The following is a 16,141-nucleotide window of genomic DNA, read 5'->3' on the forward strand; positions in this document are numbered from 1 at the left end:
AGAGGGCAGTGCTGAGTTCTGCATCGTGGTTTGAAATTCACTGCTGACAGTGCTTAGGAAGTGAGCCTCCAGCAGCTCCAGCCACCCACATTTAGGAAATGCAGCTAATAATTATGACAAAGCAAAAGTTGGTTTTTCCTTGAAGCTTCTGCAACAAAAACGTTTCCAGAGCGCTATTTGATGAAGTGGAGGTCAGTTCTCTTCATGCTGCTTTGAGTTAACATCCATCCTGACTATTTTTCTCCTCTTTGTCCTACTTAGTACCCAAAAGTAGTGTTTTGGGAGGATGGAGAGCACGCTCCAGCTTCGTGCTGTCCTTCAGCCATCCGGGGGTACCAGCTCGATCTCACCGTACAGGTACAGCTTCTGAGCTTGTATCCCAGTTGTGGAATGGGTAAAATAACACAGTGTTGTTCATTTCTTCTGAAGAAGAAAGGCTTTGAGATGCTCCTTCGTTCTTATTCGCATGTTTCCGTTTTGCCTTATAAACAGCCCTGTTCGTGGAGCGCTCGTGATGCGCTGATGCCCATTTTATTGCATTTAGCTAGTTTGTCTGGCAGCGTGCTGGAAGTCTTTTCGTTACCCAGTTTCTGTGCTTCAGGAAGACTGGCTATCACGTGCATTTAATTAGGAAGCAGCAGCACTAATTGGACGCCTCATGGGCTGCGGGGGAACGGAGCTGGAGCTGCCAGCCTGCCCACCACACCTCCCAAGCACGCAGGGCTTTGCACGCAGCAGCTGCATGGCAGTCTGGTTTTATAATTAATTGTATTTTTATAATGAATTGTGACTTCCAGTGGCACAAATTAACTGTCCTTCACACAACCGCAGCACGGTTTGATGGGAGAAGCCCTGGACTAAACTTTAACTTAGGATGCACCCATGAGGGATGAGCTCACTGTTTAACTCACAGTGCTGCTGCAGTTCATGCATTTGGAGAACAAAAGCATAAAGATTCTGCCTCCAAAGGGTAACGTGAGACACAGGATGCTGTGGATTTAAGCTGTAAGCTTGCTTGTGTGCTATTTTCCACTCAGACAGTTGTCTTCACTGTTTCCCTTCCCATTCTCCTTACACAGCCACCCAGCGTGGTTGTATCTTCTGTTTGGGCTTGTGTGGTTACAGTAATTTATTTTAAAACTCGCCTTTCTGTTTCCTTGTGCCCTTCCCCACGTTCAGCAGTGCTGTGGGTTCATTAGGACTTGGCGGAAGACCTTGAGAAGCACAGTTCTTTTGACTTGCAGAAACTTGTGGGCAAGGTGGGAATGAGCTTACCTGCAGGCAGCATGCAGCCACAGGTTGTGTGCAGGGAGACTTCTCATGAGGATGAGGGTAGGGAAGCTCTGGGTGGGACATTCCTCTGGGTTGAAAGGGTCAATCTGCACCAGAGCCCCTACAAAGTGTGGTACTTACATAGTCCTGACAACTTCTCAGATGAAAAGAATGGCTCTTGATTTTAATGCTCACCAAGAGAGGAGCATCAAGTGGTTGGCTCTTCGCTTTAGCCATTGAATTCAACTTAACAGGAGATGTGGTTAAAAGAATCTTTTGGATATTCAGGTATTGGGACAAAGGGGCTGTATATGAAGTGTGTGTGTACGCAGGTAGAATTAAAACCAACTGTGAAGAGTTGGAGGAAGGCTGCTGGATATTGAATGGCTGACCATAAGGCAAGTGTAGACACGTGGAAATTTCTGCATGGGGAGAGGGTAAGAATCCTTGCCTTAGGAGCTCTAGGAAGGTATGAGACCAAAGCACTGGAATTTCTCTTGAAACTCTGCATCCTGTAACCTCATAATGTAATTATTTGCATATGCAGACCACACATGGTCTGGTCTTCAGTGCATGAAGTTTGAGGGCTAACGTGATGGGATGTAGGTAACTTCTTGCCTTGATTGTGTTCAGTAACCTCCTGAAGACGAAGCTCAGAAGCATCCTTGTGTGAAGATTCAGTAATTAGTTCTTCTTGCTTAACTTTATGGAGTCCCAGCCTTGAATATGTGCTGGACTTCATGGTGTGGTGAGCTGTGGTTCTGCTGAGGTTTAGGTTGGTTCATAGTACGCTAGCACCGTCGTCAAAGGTTGACAAAGAATGTGCTGAAATAGAGGAGAGGGGGTCTCAAAACTTCTGTGAGTTTCTGTTAAGGACTTCAAAGCTAATAACCACATATCAGAGTTCAGCCTTTGTATATCAAGAAAAATAGGTCTATATGAATTTATTTCTGGTTTTTTTTTTATTCTAGTGTCCCAATGTAATATCAGCTTGAAGAAGCAGAGGAGTCGAAGTATCTTTAGCACCTTATTCTGCTGCTTTCGTGACTACAATGTCGAACCACCATCTACCAATAGCACCAGTGCTCTTCCTCCTTTGGTGGAGGAGAATGGAGGACTTCAGAAGGTCAGACTCTTCTCTTACTCTGCTATCTAAAGGTCTTTGCTAACTGGGGCTTAACTGAGTGCTTCTAAATGTTTGCCTCATCGGGTTTGCCTCATGGGTAAGGTATTATAGGAGCTGATGGGGAATTGCTATTAGTATCCATTCAGCTACAATTTAAAACTAACTTTTCCCTGAGGGGGATTGGTGCAACATTTGTAATCTGAAAATAACAGTGGAAACCCAAGTACAATGTTCTAAAAATGTAGACTTCCCATAACACTCCAGATGCTGGGTTGTTTCCTAGTTTTAGTTCTCTTTTGCAAATAAGGGAAGATGGAAATATTTCACATGAAAGCAGAGTGAAGCTGCTTTGAGTGTCACTTGAAAGTGTTTCCAGTGACATAGAAACAATCCAAAAAGGGAGAGAACTATAATCCTTTTGACTTTTTTAACCACTCCACCTGTGTTTAATGCACACTGGGTCCGGAAGAATCAGCTTTTTGTCTTCTGGCTGGATTATTCATAGAGTTGTTTGCCCAATCAGCCCATTTACTTTAAACTCTCAGCACTTTAAAGCGTTGTGAGTTAAGAGCAACAGGTTACTTACTTTGAGTTCTAGTGATTAAACTGCTTTGACATACACATAAAATCGTGTCAAGTAAGTTTCCTATGTTGTCTTTCAACCTGATGATACCGAGTGGATTTGCATTATATTACTGAAGGATTTTAGTTCAGTGAGAACTTAGGAATGCCATCTTTTCCATAATGTCCAAACTCCACTCGTGCTGTGCTTGACACAATCTTTCCCCTTCCATTTTTCAGAGGTTACAAGAACAGATGTATCCATGATAAGTCTTAACTTTTCACTTCTGCTCTGCCCACTAGTTTTTCATATTTTTCGCTGCTGATTTCCTGACTGCTTTGTCTTCTTCCCTGAATTTGGTTTATTGTTTGATTTTTATTTATTATCATCATTATTTATTTATTATGTGGTAGAAGAGAGGAAGGAAAAGCAAATCATCTGACAGAAACCGAGAATGTACTTTAGGGGGCAGGGTGTAAGGGCACTGAAAAAATTCCTCCACCAAGAGGAGGAATTGTATGTTTATTTTGATATATATATATGTATATATATATATATATATGTATTTTTCCCCATAGCTGAGGTGCATTTCAGCTGAAATGAGGGAAATCTAGCCTGGGTGAAATGTGTAAAATGACCTTTTCTGCTGTGTTGGTGGGCAGAAAAGAGGCACAGGTGTAAGGGTGACACAAAACTGCAAGTAAGAGAGAAATAAGAGGAACGTGTTTTAAAAAATATGTATAGAAAGCTTGAGCTCAGATGCTCTGGAATCAAAATATTCCGAGTACAAAATGTAATGACTTTCTAAATAGTATCTTAGCTTCGGGCAAGTGATTGCATGTGTGTTTGCACAGGTTTCCATCCTCGTGCTGCACCACCTCAGTGAGCAGTTGTGCAATCCTTGTACGTGAGTCCAAAACACAAATCCCAGAATGCATAAAATGATCAGACTGCAACCTAACTGGGTGGAAGCGTCCAGTGAATGCCTTAAAAAAATAAAATAAATTACTAGAGCTCATTTTATTCAAATACAGTGAAACTTACTCAGAGGTTCTTTGTAGAAAGGAAATGAGCGTTGCTGAGTTTTTGGGTCATTCTCACTGAGGTCTATAACAATTCAATTCTAAATGCAGGGCTGCAGTCTAATAAGCCTTGTATGCTTTTCTGTGTTGCTTTTATATTCAGTGCTAACATGGTTAGTGTAAGCATGAAATTCTTTCCAAGACAGAAAGACTGTGGAAGATTTGGATATATTTGTATGTTCTCACTCTGTCAGGCCTGTGCTTTCTCCCAGAAGAGCTTTATTTTAGAGCTCTGCAGGCAGGCTGGGTTTGGTTGAGTTACAGGGAGCAGCTCATCAAGATTTGGAGGTGATTTGTAAAGTGGAGGGAAGTACGTGCAGCAGTGTGATTGAGTTTCACTAAATGAGTGAAAATAAACATCCAGAAAGGGCAAAACAACCACTTTTTTGAAAAGAAAGGAGAGCTTCACAATATGCTGCTTAAACTCTTCTGCTGTTTATTTAAAGCTCTTGTTGCACTAAACTTCATGCCAGGTTAGAATAGCTGAAATTCTGTTGAGCAGCTGTTCAGATGGTCACTTCATTACCTCTGCTATTAATTATTGATCACCTCCCAGGTGACCTCTGACCACGGTGCAGTCCTTTGTGTATCCTTCAGGAATGAAAAGAGGAAATTGCACAATAATGTTAAACAGTTACTATTAGAAACTGGGCTATAAAATTGCTTGGATGTACTTTCCTTCTGCCTGGATTGTTCAATCGAACTGTTACATGGAAACGAGCAGTAAAAACTGGAGGGGAAGGTTAAAAAAAAAGTGAGAAAGCTTCAGCTGTTTCACAGAAATTCTCCGTTGCTTCTGGCATATTCATGAATTGGTGTGACAAGCTTCCTTCCTTCTAATTAAGAGTCTCAAATCTTTCCATGTTAACGTGTTGTAAAGCGAGGAAAGCAGCAAAAAATGTTTTACAAAGCAGTTGAGAACACAGTTCTGATTTTGTTCAGAGGTATTGTGCTGATATTTTTTTTTTAGTTATTTTCATTTTTTTGCTGTGTTGGGGGAAAAAATAATACTTCCAATGGTGGTTTACCAAATGGTGTGACTTGATTCTGCTTGGCAAGTTAAATGTCACGTCACTTCTTCGTAGGACTGGAAGAAATGCCAAACTTGAGTGTGGTTTGGAATAAGGGAGTCTTACAGCACTGACTTTTACTCCATTAGAAAAAATAACAAAAAAAAATAAAAAGCCCAAAAACTTCTTGAAATATTGAGTTCACTTTTAAAACTTCTACTCACAGAGCAGCTGCTTGTCCAAGTGTGACTCTAGTGCTGGTAATGAATGGTCTGCTCTCTCTCTAATATTTCAGTACAACATTTGTCAATAGTAACTTGTATTTACTGAAACTGTTCTGTATATATATATTTTTTTCTTCGAATGCAACAGCTCTTTAATGCAGCACAAAGGTACATTCGAAGACGTAGTATCTATTACAGTGGGTGTATCAGCCTGCCTGCAGCTCGGATGCAGAGTCAGATGTGTCATGGGGAGTACACAGTGTTCAGCCTTCTGAAATCCTGGCTCATTTTTTCCTGCCTTCTCAGCAGCAGGAAGATTGCCAAGACCTTCCAGACAGTTTTTAGGGGCAGCAGCATTGGGAGAAGAGGGGAGTGTTTGTTCAGAGCAAGCTCAGATCTCAACTTCTCTTCTTCGGTTAGCGCTCTGTCCCAGTAGGTGTAATTTCTGAGTGTGCCATTGTGTTGTTTTATTCTGGACAAGTTTGCTACCTGCAATTTTAACATATGGAGACGTTGATGACATCTGCAAACTTCAAGGAGGGAGCTAGGTAGGGAAAAAAAAAGATTGTGGGATGGGGAAAGGTAGCTGCAAACTCACTCTCCATTGGCTTTCCAGTCCTGGTGGGTGATGGAACTCCAACATTTCATCATTTCACTTACTTCCCAATTCCAACGCAGTAATCTCTGCTTTTGTTTCGCAGATTGGACACACAGATTGTGTTCAGTGAGGTGGAGCATGAATGAGGGAAAATTTTTTTTATATATTTCTTGGATCAGGGAGAATGTCTCAATCCACACTCAACGAGGAAGAAGACAGAATTAGATGAAAGTTTATTCTGGGGACAGCAGCTGTTCCTGCTGCTTTCCCTGTTACAAGAACGAAGCCAGAAAGGTCAAGTCCTTGAATTTCCCCTCACCCACCCCAACCACTACAAAAGCAAGGTGTCTTTGCCCCCACTGCTTTCTGATGCAGGATGCTGCCATCTCCAAGGTCATGTTGGAAAGCTTATTTTGATGACCTGTTCTCATGACTCTTCAAAGAGGGAATCTTTGGGGATCTTACTTGAAATATGCTTGAAAGTGTAGAGGAAAGGAAAAGGATCTTCTCTTCCATGTGAATATGGTTCATTGGAGTGAGAAAAACAGACCTTGCAGGGAACATCTTCTTGAGATCTGAAGGATTTCCTTCATCCAGCAGGCGAAGATGAGCAATGGTAGTACTCTTTCTCCCACTTAACCTTCACTGATGGCAGCAAGAAGTTCCTCGTGTCTGATTCCTTTGGCCACCGTCAGCATGTAGCATGGCAGATCAGTTTAGAAAATAAATCTTCACTGAGCTGCTTGGTTCCTCTTTACCACACTTCTCATTATAACCTCCTCCTGTGTCTTCCCAAAAGTCTTCTGTATCAACAGACAAAACTGCATGTGGTCCAAGTCAATGAAAGAATCAGATAGTTAATACGTTACTGTTCTCAACCTGTCAGCAGTCCAGTATAAATTTAAGAAATCAATATGGTAAATCTGTTGTTTTGATCAGCTTCTACCCTGAATAGGTTATTCTTTAAAACAAAATAGCTCCATATCTTTGAGCACAGGCTGCTTTCATACAAAATATTGTGGCTTGTCACTTTGGTGGACATTGATTCTCCATGTTACCATAGATAGCATTAACTTACAGATGCAGTACTGAAAATGTTGCATCTCCTACCAAAACTACACAGATCGAGGGAAGGGGAGATTTATCACTTGTATATATTGTGTCATGAGAAAGCCAGATGTCAGTGGCTGAGCAAATCAGTTTCTGTGTATCTTAGTGATGCAGTGGGGAAATGTTGGCATTCTGAGATAGTCTTTGTCCCATTACTAGCATCAAGAGCTCATAGAAAGATTTCAGCAAAAGCAGTTATCAGTCATTACTCCAAATGTTAGCATTCTGACCTACATCCCTTCCTGTTCCAGGAAATGAAGCAGGACACTTCTTAAAGTTTCTCATAGCAGGGTTGTTTTGAAAAACCATTTGCATGTTCATGGCCACTTCAACAGCAGACTCTTATGCGTATCTTTCTGCTTGTTTTTCCAAGTGCTGTCATAACCATTTTGGGTTTTGCATGCATGCTTTTAGGATTCTGCCCAGGGAATTCACTTCTTCTACTTCACGATTTAACAAATCCTGCAAGAAAAGCAGAAGCATGATGCAAGTGCTTTATCAACTTAATTCTCACGAAAGTCAGGCTTACAGTAATACCATGGGGTACAGCTTTTGTTTCAAGCACATTTCACATCAGTGATCATCTCTGGAAGTTTGTGGGAAAGCCTGGTGTGATACTCAGATGTTTTTGTGCCCACCATTAAGATGATCTTTTACTGTAATGGCAGTGATGTCTCTGCCTCTCAAAACGATCTCATCTGTTGATGGAAGTGATGCTCCAGTTGTGTTTCATTCTACCACTGAACGGGAAGAGAGGAGAAAAAAACAACACAGGAGTTCGTAGTCAGGGCTGTGTGCAGTAACAGTATCCTTGATAATGGTCTGATCCCAGACCAGCTTATCTGACCAGCACCTACTCTGATTCATTCCTTTCTCAAATGGCACGTGGACTTCAGATGATGCTCCAACAAACTGTAAAAGGGAAGCGTCTGTTGTATTAGTGTCTCGGACCCCAACATGAGAAGAAAACATGTGTTTGGCTAAGGTCCTGACTGTCATCTTACACACTGAAAGGAGTGAGGTTGTGAGAAGAATGTTGTTATTCCAGTCCCTTATTCCAGTCCTCCTGCCTCAGTCTGGTTTGAAGAAAGTGGGATTCTTTGGCTTGTCATCCATCCATCCATCTCAGTCATTTTGCTGTTCTTTAGTTAATGCAGCCTTTTCTGAGGCAGTTCTTTCAAGTGAAGTTAACTTGAAGAGTTGGGCTCTGTCCTGCTGTCCGACCGAGGCCTGGCTGAGCCTCTTGTTGCTGCAGTAAAAACAGACAAATATACCCACTAGTAGATCTTAAAGCTGAAAAAGTTACAGTAAATACAGGTGCTTTCTTATTATCATCTCTTTTTAATTACAGCATGGGTTGTACCAGTCCAGTCTACTACAAATCATAAATACCAGTATACTAACCAGTCATTACAGCAACTAAAATTCAAGATCCTGTTTTTATTTTTTTTTACCCTGATTCCATGAATACTTTGAACTTTGGTTTAAAATGTTTGAGTGCTACATTTACTGCTTCAGACCTTTGTTCTACCCTTTAAAAGCCATTACCCTTACAGTGATTTTTTTTCTTTTTCCCCAGGGTGACCAGATGCAGGTCATGCCTATACCAAGTGTATGTATTTTTATCCCTTTTTCTTTCAATAATTTTCATAACCTTTGCTTTGAATCATTTTATGTTGCAGTCTAACAGGTCTGTTTTGTGTTGCATGTTAACAGAAGGATTTTGTGTTCTGTCTGCTATGTTGTATACTCAGAGATGAACTGAACCACACATGTACACAGACAAGAAGTAGAGTTTGGGTTTCTTATGACTTTCATCTTGCATCTCAGCTAAATTTGTTTCTGCATTTCTGTCCTTTTGAAAATGCACGAGGTCATCTGAGAGTCGAGGTTGCATACTTCAGTAGCAGCAAAAGGTGACTGGCTGTCACTGAGTGGACACGATTACAACAGTCTTTCCCTTATTTTTCCATATGTGCCAGAACATGGAAACACACTTTGTGTTGAAGCAAAGAGTCCTGTGCCTGTAGCTGCATTACTCTGCTTGCTGGAGATGATGCTCTCATTATCAGCTCTTGTTTTATGGCCCTTAGTATTATCTTCCCTAGATTAGAAGTGGAATGCTATTAGGCATTTGAATTATTTTTCTAACCTAAATAAAAGGAAAAAGTCCTTCAAACTGAAGCTTTTAATTTAATGAGATGTGACCATTTTTGGTCAAAAAACTGTTTTTTTTTCAGCTTTTTAGAAGCTGGACATACTTTTTTGAGCTCCTCTGCTGTTTGTAATGCCTGATTATTGCAGGGCTTTCCAGGAAACAGCACACCAGTGCTGATGTGTGGAGCTGCTGACATAGTGCTCTTTCTGGAGCTCCTTGGTAGTCCTAAAGAGCTGAGTATTCCCCTACATACCACTTTCTTTCCCCCTTTTCCTTCCCTCACATGTAGTCCAACATTACAAGGGCTTCTGTAAGGGCCCTCAGTGCTGCAGGGCAGCAGTGTTGGGAGAAACTTCCCCCTATCTCAACTGTTAGAAACAGCTCTTTTTTCTTTTTATTCTTTACTTAGTACTTCTGAGATTATTTTGAAGGCCAGGTTGGACGGGGCCCTGGCAGCCTGATCCTAGTGGCTGGCAACCCTGCCCATGGCTGGTGGGTTGGAGCTCTGTCTTTAAGGTCCTTTCCAACCTAAACCATTCTGTGATTACATCTTACGTGGCTAATGCCTGCATGTGTGTGGGTACATGTACATACCACACCATTTCTGTATGTGCAAGCTGGAAATAAAAAGCTTCACATCTATGAAAGTTAGAAGAGCTCCATCTCAGTGATGGCAAAGTAGTGCTCTGCTAGGCATGGGGAGTGGTAGGAAAATAAGGGATTCATGAGGTTTCTGTTTTCTTTCTTCTGTTGTTTAGGGACTGTTTAGCCTAGAGAAGACAAGACAAAGTGGGGATCTTATGCTTGTAAAGGTTTAAAGGGCAGGAGACAAGTAGCTGAGGCCAGGCTCTTTTCGGTGGTGCCCAGTAACAGGGCAAGAACACAAATTGCAATGCACGAAGTTCCATACAAACATGAGAAAAAATTTTACTTTGGGGTGACAAAGCCCTGGAACAGGCTGCCCAGAATGGTGGTGGAGTCTTTGGAGAGATTCAAAACCTCCCTCACCTCTTTCCTGTGCGACCTGCTGTAGGGGGTTGGACTACATGATCTCCAGATGTCCCTTCCAACACTTCAAGGCAGCAAAATTAACTCACCTTCCCCGTCAACGGCACACGATTATCAAAGAGCAAGTTAGCACGTATGCTCATTCCTCTTCTGTGCCATCCGATGCCTTCTCTGCTGCCAAGGCAGCAGTGCCCACAGGTGGCTGTATGACATTTATGGCCCAACGTCAGGCTGTTTCTTGCTATCTCGCCAGGCCAGCATACAGCACTGTGTCAACTTCTAAATGCAGACTTGAGTGTGCTGTGCGTAGAATCCCGGAATCACAGCATGGTTTGGGTTGGAAGGGATTTTAAAACCCATCCTGTTCCAGCCCCCTACTGTAGACTGGCTGCCCCACACTAGCTCAGGCTGCCCAGGGCCCCATCCCACCTGGCTCTTAGCACCCCCAGGGATGGGGCACCCACAGCTCTCTAGGCAGCAGTGTCAGTGCCTCACTGCCCTCCAAGTAAATAATTTTTTCCTAACATCCAACCTAGATCTCCCCTTTTTTAGTTTAAAACCATTCCCCTGGTCCTGTCTCTGTTATAGCTTCCTTTAAGTATCATAAGGCCGTATTGAGGTCTCCCAGAGCCTTCTCTCCTCCAGCTCCCTCAGCCTTCCTTTACAGCAGGGGCACTCCAGCCCTCTGAGCATCTGCGTGTCCTCCTTTGGATGCACTCCCACAGCTCCAATCCCTGCTGTGCTGCCAGACACAACACTCCATGTAGGGTCCTACGAGGGCAGAGCAGAGGGGACAGTCTCTTCCCTCTCCCCACAGCTGTCCCTCTGTTGATGCAGCCCAGGATGCTGTTGTCTGTGCTTGTATCCGTGATTTCCTCAACATTAAAAGACCAAAATTAAAGCAGTCCTTTCTGCTGAACTTGCAGGGGCTGTTTGTCCCAAGTGCTGAAGCCCAGAGGTTTGCTCAGAGATGCTCTTCAGTCTGTAATTAAGACCCATTAAGGCAGAAATTCTTGATGCTCTGCTACACGAGGACATGGATGAGAAATGGGCTGTTTGAGTTGTATGTATTATACATACCAGCAGAAAATCTTTCAGACAGAGAGCGAGGCTGGTCACAGTTAAATTGGACATTTACTTTTTATAGGGTGCATTGCAAATGTAATCGCTTCGAGTGTTTAGAGAATTCCTTAGCAGCTCAGAAAAGAGCACTGCCCTCTCTCCACTCGTTAAGCTTTCATTTTGAAGCCCTGGTCAAAATACAAGGTTTTCTGTAGCTTTATCATCTGTGTTTAAAGTCTGGCAGTCCACTGGGGTCACCCATCTGAGAACTTCCTTTGTCTTATGGACCTATGTACAGCATCAGTGCAGGATATCTTCTGCTGAAATCAATTTTCTCTGCATTAATTGTACTTAACTGAAAAACAATTAATTAGGTATGAATTTTCACTTGGCCATTGATAGAAAGAGATGCTCACTGGGAAGCATTCCAGCTTCAAATTACTTTCTTTGGGAAAACAAAAACAATATGACTTGTTTTTTTTTTGTTTGTTTGTTTTTAAGGTGAACCTTATTTCTGTTTGTATGTTTTGTTCTGGAACTATTTCCAGATGAAGGCATAAGCTAAAGAGCAGCATAATTGATTTCTTATCAATTCATTCTTGATTTCTCCCCCTTAGGGGGGGACGGGGGGTGGAAAGCTCTGCAAAATGATGAATATTCTGGGGTGAAATAAATACAAACATAGGAAAAAAGCAGTACCAGCTGACGTGTGGATGGAATGGTAATCTGGTGAGTTCTGTGGTGGACCAGACTTACAGATCTTTTCAGTGTAGCTGAGGATCCCTGTGCTTTCCTGGATTCTTCTCAGCTTTGTTTGGAAGGGGATATGATAGAAGTATCAAAACCAGACCTGTAGCAGCTTCAGCAGTCATGTTGACTGAGAAGGCAGGTGGAAGCGTAGAGCAATGCACATCCACCTGATTAAATATGTTAGGAGCATCCTTTAGCATTTTGCCTGTTTAAAATCCCTAAGTGAAGGAGTGGGACTGGAAGGAACCTTCAGAATCTGTGCAGAAGTTAAAGCTTAGCACTGGGATATCTGTGTTTCACTTGCATTTTGGTAACTTGTTGTTTTAAGCTTTTCCAGAAGAAAGCTTATGAGCTGCCCACTTCACAGTAGTCCCTCCCATCTCTTGGCAGCTGGGCTTTAATGGGAAGATGTTATCTTCTGTCAGAGCATTCGGTGCCCAACTGCTGGGAGAAGCTGTTAGCTACACAGTGCAGCCAGAACAGAACTGGAGGGAGCCTGAACACCAAGCTAATGCACTGTGCTTAGGCTAGGCAATGTTTTCAGTACCCAGAGGATTAATTCTGCTTTCTGTGAGAAGTGTGTTGCAGAGAAGAAAGGATCTGCTTGCTTTATATAGCAAATTTTTGAAAGGTTTGTGTTGAGCAGCTGTTCTGGCTTCAGCCAGGAGCCCTGTTTCCCTGCTCCCCTCCTCTGGTTTCGTTAGGCAGTATACAGTTTCCATGGGACTTGAAGAGTTGAGCCATCATTTCTTTGCAAGGTCAGCTAGCTGATCAGCTGTGGGACCTGCCTGGAATGCAGCAATCCCAAACACTGGCAAGTTTAAAAGCTTTAACTTGTATACAATTTATTTCTCATTGGCCTTGAAGCCCAAGCTAGGACTAAGAGTGCTGAGATACTACAGATTGTTTTCCTACTGAATTCCGTGGAAGCCTGTAGTATCTTGGAGAGGATCACACAGTAAATGTGAGTTGCTGTTTGCTGCAGTTAAATACTCTTAATAGACTTAAATATTTTTAAAGCCCACATGTTAAAAAGAATTATCAAAGACAAATAACCGTTCACCGTAAACTGGGATGAAAGTCTGGTAATTACAGCTCTTCTTGGTTGCCTCTCCACCAGTGAGGAAATTAAAGTTTGATGTGGAACACTGCCAGTTTCTGCATAAAAGCTTTTCTGCTCTGGAAAACGTGGGAATTTTTTTAGATGAGGAAGTTTCAAAAGCAAAACAAATGGATTGATATCCTACATAGAAATCCTTTAAGTTCCTAAAGCCCCAAGGATGTCATCTTTGCTGCAGAACCACCAGATGTTCTGTAGTCTCACAGCTTGCAGTCCAGTTTCCACATCCCTGGTAGATTTATCAGGTGGTTGAATGCATTTTCAAAGTTGAAAGCAGCAGAGATGCAGGATTTTGAAAGAGAAAGATGTGTTTCTTTTATTCATATGTGCAAACAGGTGTCTCTGGGAACAGGATCAGATGGCATTCAAAACCCAAGCACATAGGAAGGCTGACCTGCCAGGGAGTTCAGTTTCTGTGAGGCAAAAGTGCTCATGTTTTCATAGCCCATGGTATGTGTGCATCCTTTTTTTGATGGCAGGTGGACTAGATTCCAGATAAAAGAGCAAAGATAACTGTGAAGATCGTGTTCACATTTTTCATGTACATGTTTCTATATGAAAGATTTATTTCCATATATTTTCCATATTAAGTTTGCTCAAAAATTCACGCTGAGTATTAGGAGTCTGAAGAGTAGAAAGATGAATGGATCTATTTTATCTTAAATATATATGTGCTTAAGATTTTTTTTACTTCTTCAAAGACTGACAAGAAATGTGTATCAGTGGATTCTGAAGATGACTGTCTTTAAATGGGTGTGATTTTCCATCTGATAAGCTCTTAGTTGCTTTAGATTATAAGTCTATATTCTTCTTCCTATGAAAGGTGGAGGTGGAGGGCCTTTTTGATTCTGAATTAGGAGTGAAGAGTCTACATTCTGTAAAACTGGCCCTAGTCTTCATGTTAGTATGCTGCCGAGGAAAGAGAGCTCAAGCAGTTGTGCAAGTAATGTATATGTAGGACTCTTATCACCTAGAAAGAGTGTCCCATAAATTTTGGTCCCATTACATTACTGTGATGCATGCCTACTTTACGGGCATTAAGCAGCAGTGGTTTCTTAAAGGCCACTGTTAATATGTGCTGAGAGAAAATATATTAAGACAAGTGTCTTGTAAGCAAGGCAGCTTCTGTTTCACTAGCTAGAGAAGCTGTTGTTGATGTTCACCTTGAGGAGCTAAATCAGTTTCAGTGAGCCCTCCTAAAAATTGCCCAATCATTTATACTTTAGCTAAAGACACTTGTATTTACATCCAGGATCTCGTTTGTTAGTTACTTCATTTAAACAAGAAGTGGCTAGGCATCACTGGCTAATGTATTTCAACTGGACGTGGCATCTGAGACAGATCAGTGATTAGGGGAGAGCAGTCCTTGCTGCTGGGTTGTGTGCAGAAGTATCTTACTCACTGCCATGGCTGCTCTCTGCCAAGTGGTGACCTCAGATCTCCAAAAGCACCTCTACAAAAGGCACTTGTATCCAGAAAGCACAAAGAAAGGATGGTTGCATCCTTAGCAGAACAGCAGCACCCAAACAGGGCGGTTAAGAGAGATGGCAGGAGAACGAAGTGAGTTCTGTATCCTTTTTTTTAATATTCTTCCCTCATTTCACTTCCTCTCAGTCTTGAGCTTCTGCTTATTGATAGTCCTTCGTAAACTAGTTCTTTTCCTTCCTCAAAAAGACCTCTTTATGCCAGCAGTGTTTCAGCTCCAATCAGAAGAGCTCCATTTCTGTTCTTTCAGGAAATTGTCAGTGTAAAATAATGCACTGTTGCAGGTTGGGATGTTAAACTGGGAGTTGAGCATTCAGAAGAACGTGTGACTGCATTGCTTTTAAGAAAAAAACAAGGCAGTTCTTCGTGTGATCAGTACCAGTTTTGTAAGGGCAGCATATGCTGAATAGCCTGGATTAAGAGAACTTTCTTCACTCCACTTTTAATGCCTTGATTCTCAATGCGATCCACGAGAAAACTCTGCCAGCACCCTTAGACGTGGTAAAAATGAGAGTGGGGTCACGTTCTGGAGGACAAAGTTATCTTCCCTCAGGACCAGTTTCCCCACTTCGTGGCCAACAGAATTTGTGTAAAGGTCCATCTATGTGAAGTGGCCAGAAATAGTTCTGCAGGAGCAGGATAACAGCAGCGACTTAAAACTGAGGCGTTAGGAAGAGGGCCACTGGGGGAAGATGTCAGTGCATCAGATGTCCCACTTCTCACTGTTGTTTTTAATTAGTGGTGGTGTCTTGCCATTTTCATTTTGAGCGCTTTGGAGTTTGTTCTAAATGATTCTTTCATTTTAGAAAGCAGAAAAATCTGTATGGGCATTGCATGAGCCATTGATTTCCATATGTGTCCTTGCAACAAGCCCGGACAAACATTCAACTTTGAGTAGTGCTTTCTGGTTTCAGAGAGTGACTGCTAGAACAGTAATGTTGGCAAAAGAGTGCCCCTTCTGTAGAGGTTTTACATTTTCTTGTTGCCTTCTTTTTTTTAGCCACCAGCTAAATACCTCCTGCCAGAACTGACAGCATCAGACTATGGGAAGAAGTGTGTGGTCATTGATTTAGATGAAACTTTAGTGCACAGTTCATTTAAGGTGAGTACCTCTGACAGTGATCTCTTGCACCTCTCCTCTGCCCATGAATGCTGTGGGAGCTGTTAAGCAGCTTAACACATTAACTGGCCTTGCAGGCTCTCCCAGGATACCCGGTAGTTCTTGTTGTTCCTTCAGCAATTATTCATCCTAATGTAGCTTTGAGTACTATTGACACCACTGGTTTTTGATTCTGAGTCTGAAACAAATCCTTGAAAGGTTGCTGGCTTTGTGGCTTCAGCCTGAAACTATTCCAGCAAGGAGCAATGTTGAACAAGTACAGAACTTGATGCTCTGAAATTTGGGATTGCTTTTGATGTTTAAGGGATGCCATATTCTTCTTAGAGCACATACCCAACTGAAAGCTGGGTAGATGGATTAGATGTGGGACATCAGCAGTCACTGTGCTCCATTGCTGGAGAAGATTGCTTCATGTGTAGTGGGAAAGCAAATACCAGTCTGCTGTCCTGATCTC

General features: G+C 42.2%; 1 protein-coding gene across 2 annotated transcripts in view; it reads left to right on the plus strand.

Moving 5' to 3' along the window:
* CTDSPL (CTD small phosphatase like) overlaps nucleotides 1-16,141 on the plus strand; it is a 64,941-nt gene that overhangs the window by 32,432 nt on the left and 16,368 nt on the right. The window contains exons 2-4 of one of the 2 annotated variants that reach the window (XM_065744994.1): nucleotides 2,244-2,398; nucleotides 8,564-8,596; nucleotides 15,568-15,669. In XM_065744994.1, coding sequence (XP_065601066.1) covers nucleotides 2,244-2,398; nucleotides 8,564-8,596; nucleotides 15,568-15,669 — 290 coding nt within the window. The remainder of the gene's footprint in view (nucleotides 1-2,243; nucleotides 2,399-8,563; nucleotides 8,597-15,567; nucleotides 15,670-16,141) is intronic. The other variant, XM_065744995.1, reaches the window with a different exon arrangement.

Source organism: Cyrtonyx montezumae, unplaced genomic scaffold (genome assembly GCF_038088225.1).
Source record: "Cyrtonyx montezumae isolate F1298 unplaced genomic scaffold, pur_monq_1.0 scaffold_32, whole genome shotgun sequence".
NCBI classification, from domain to species: Eukaryota; Metazoa; Chordata; class Aves; order Galliformes; family Odontophoridae; genus Cyrtonyx; species Cyrtonyx montezumae.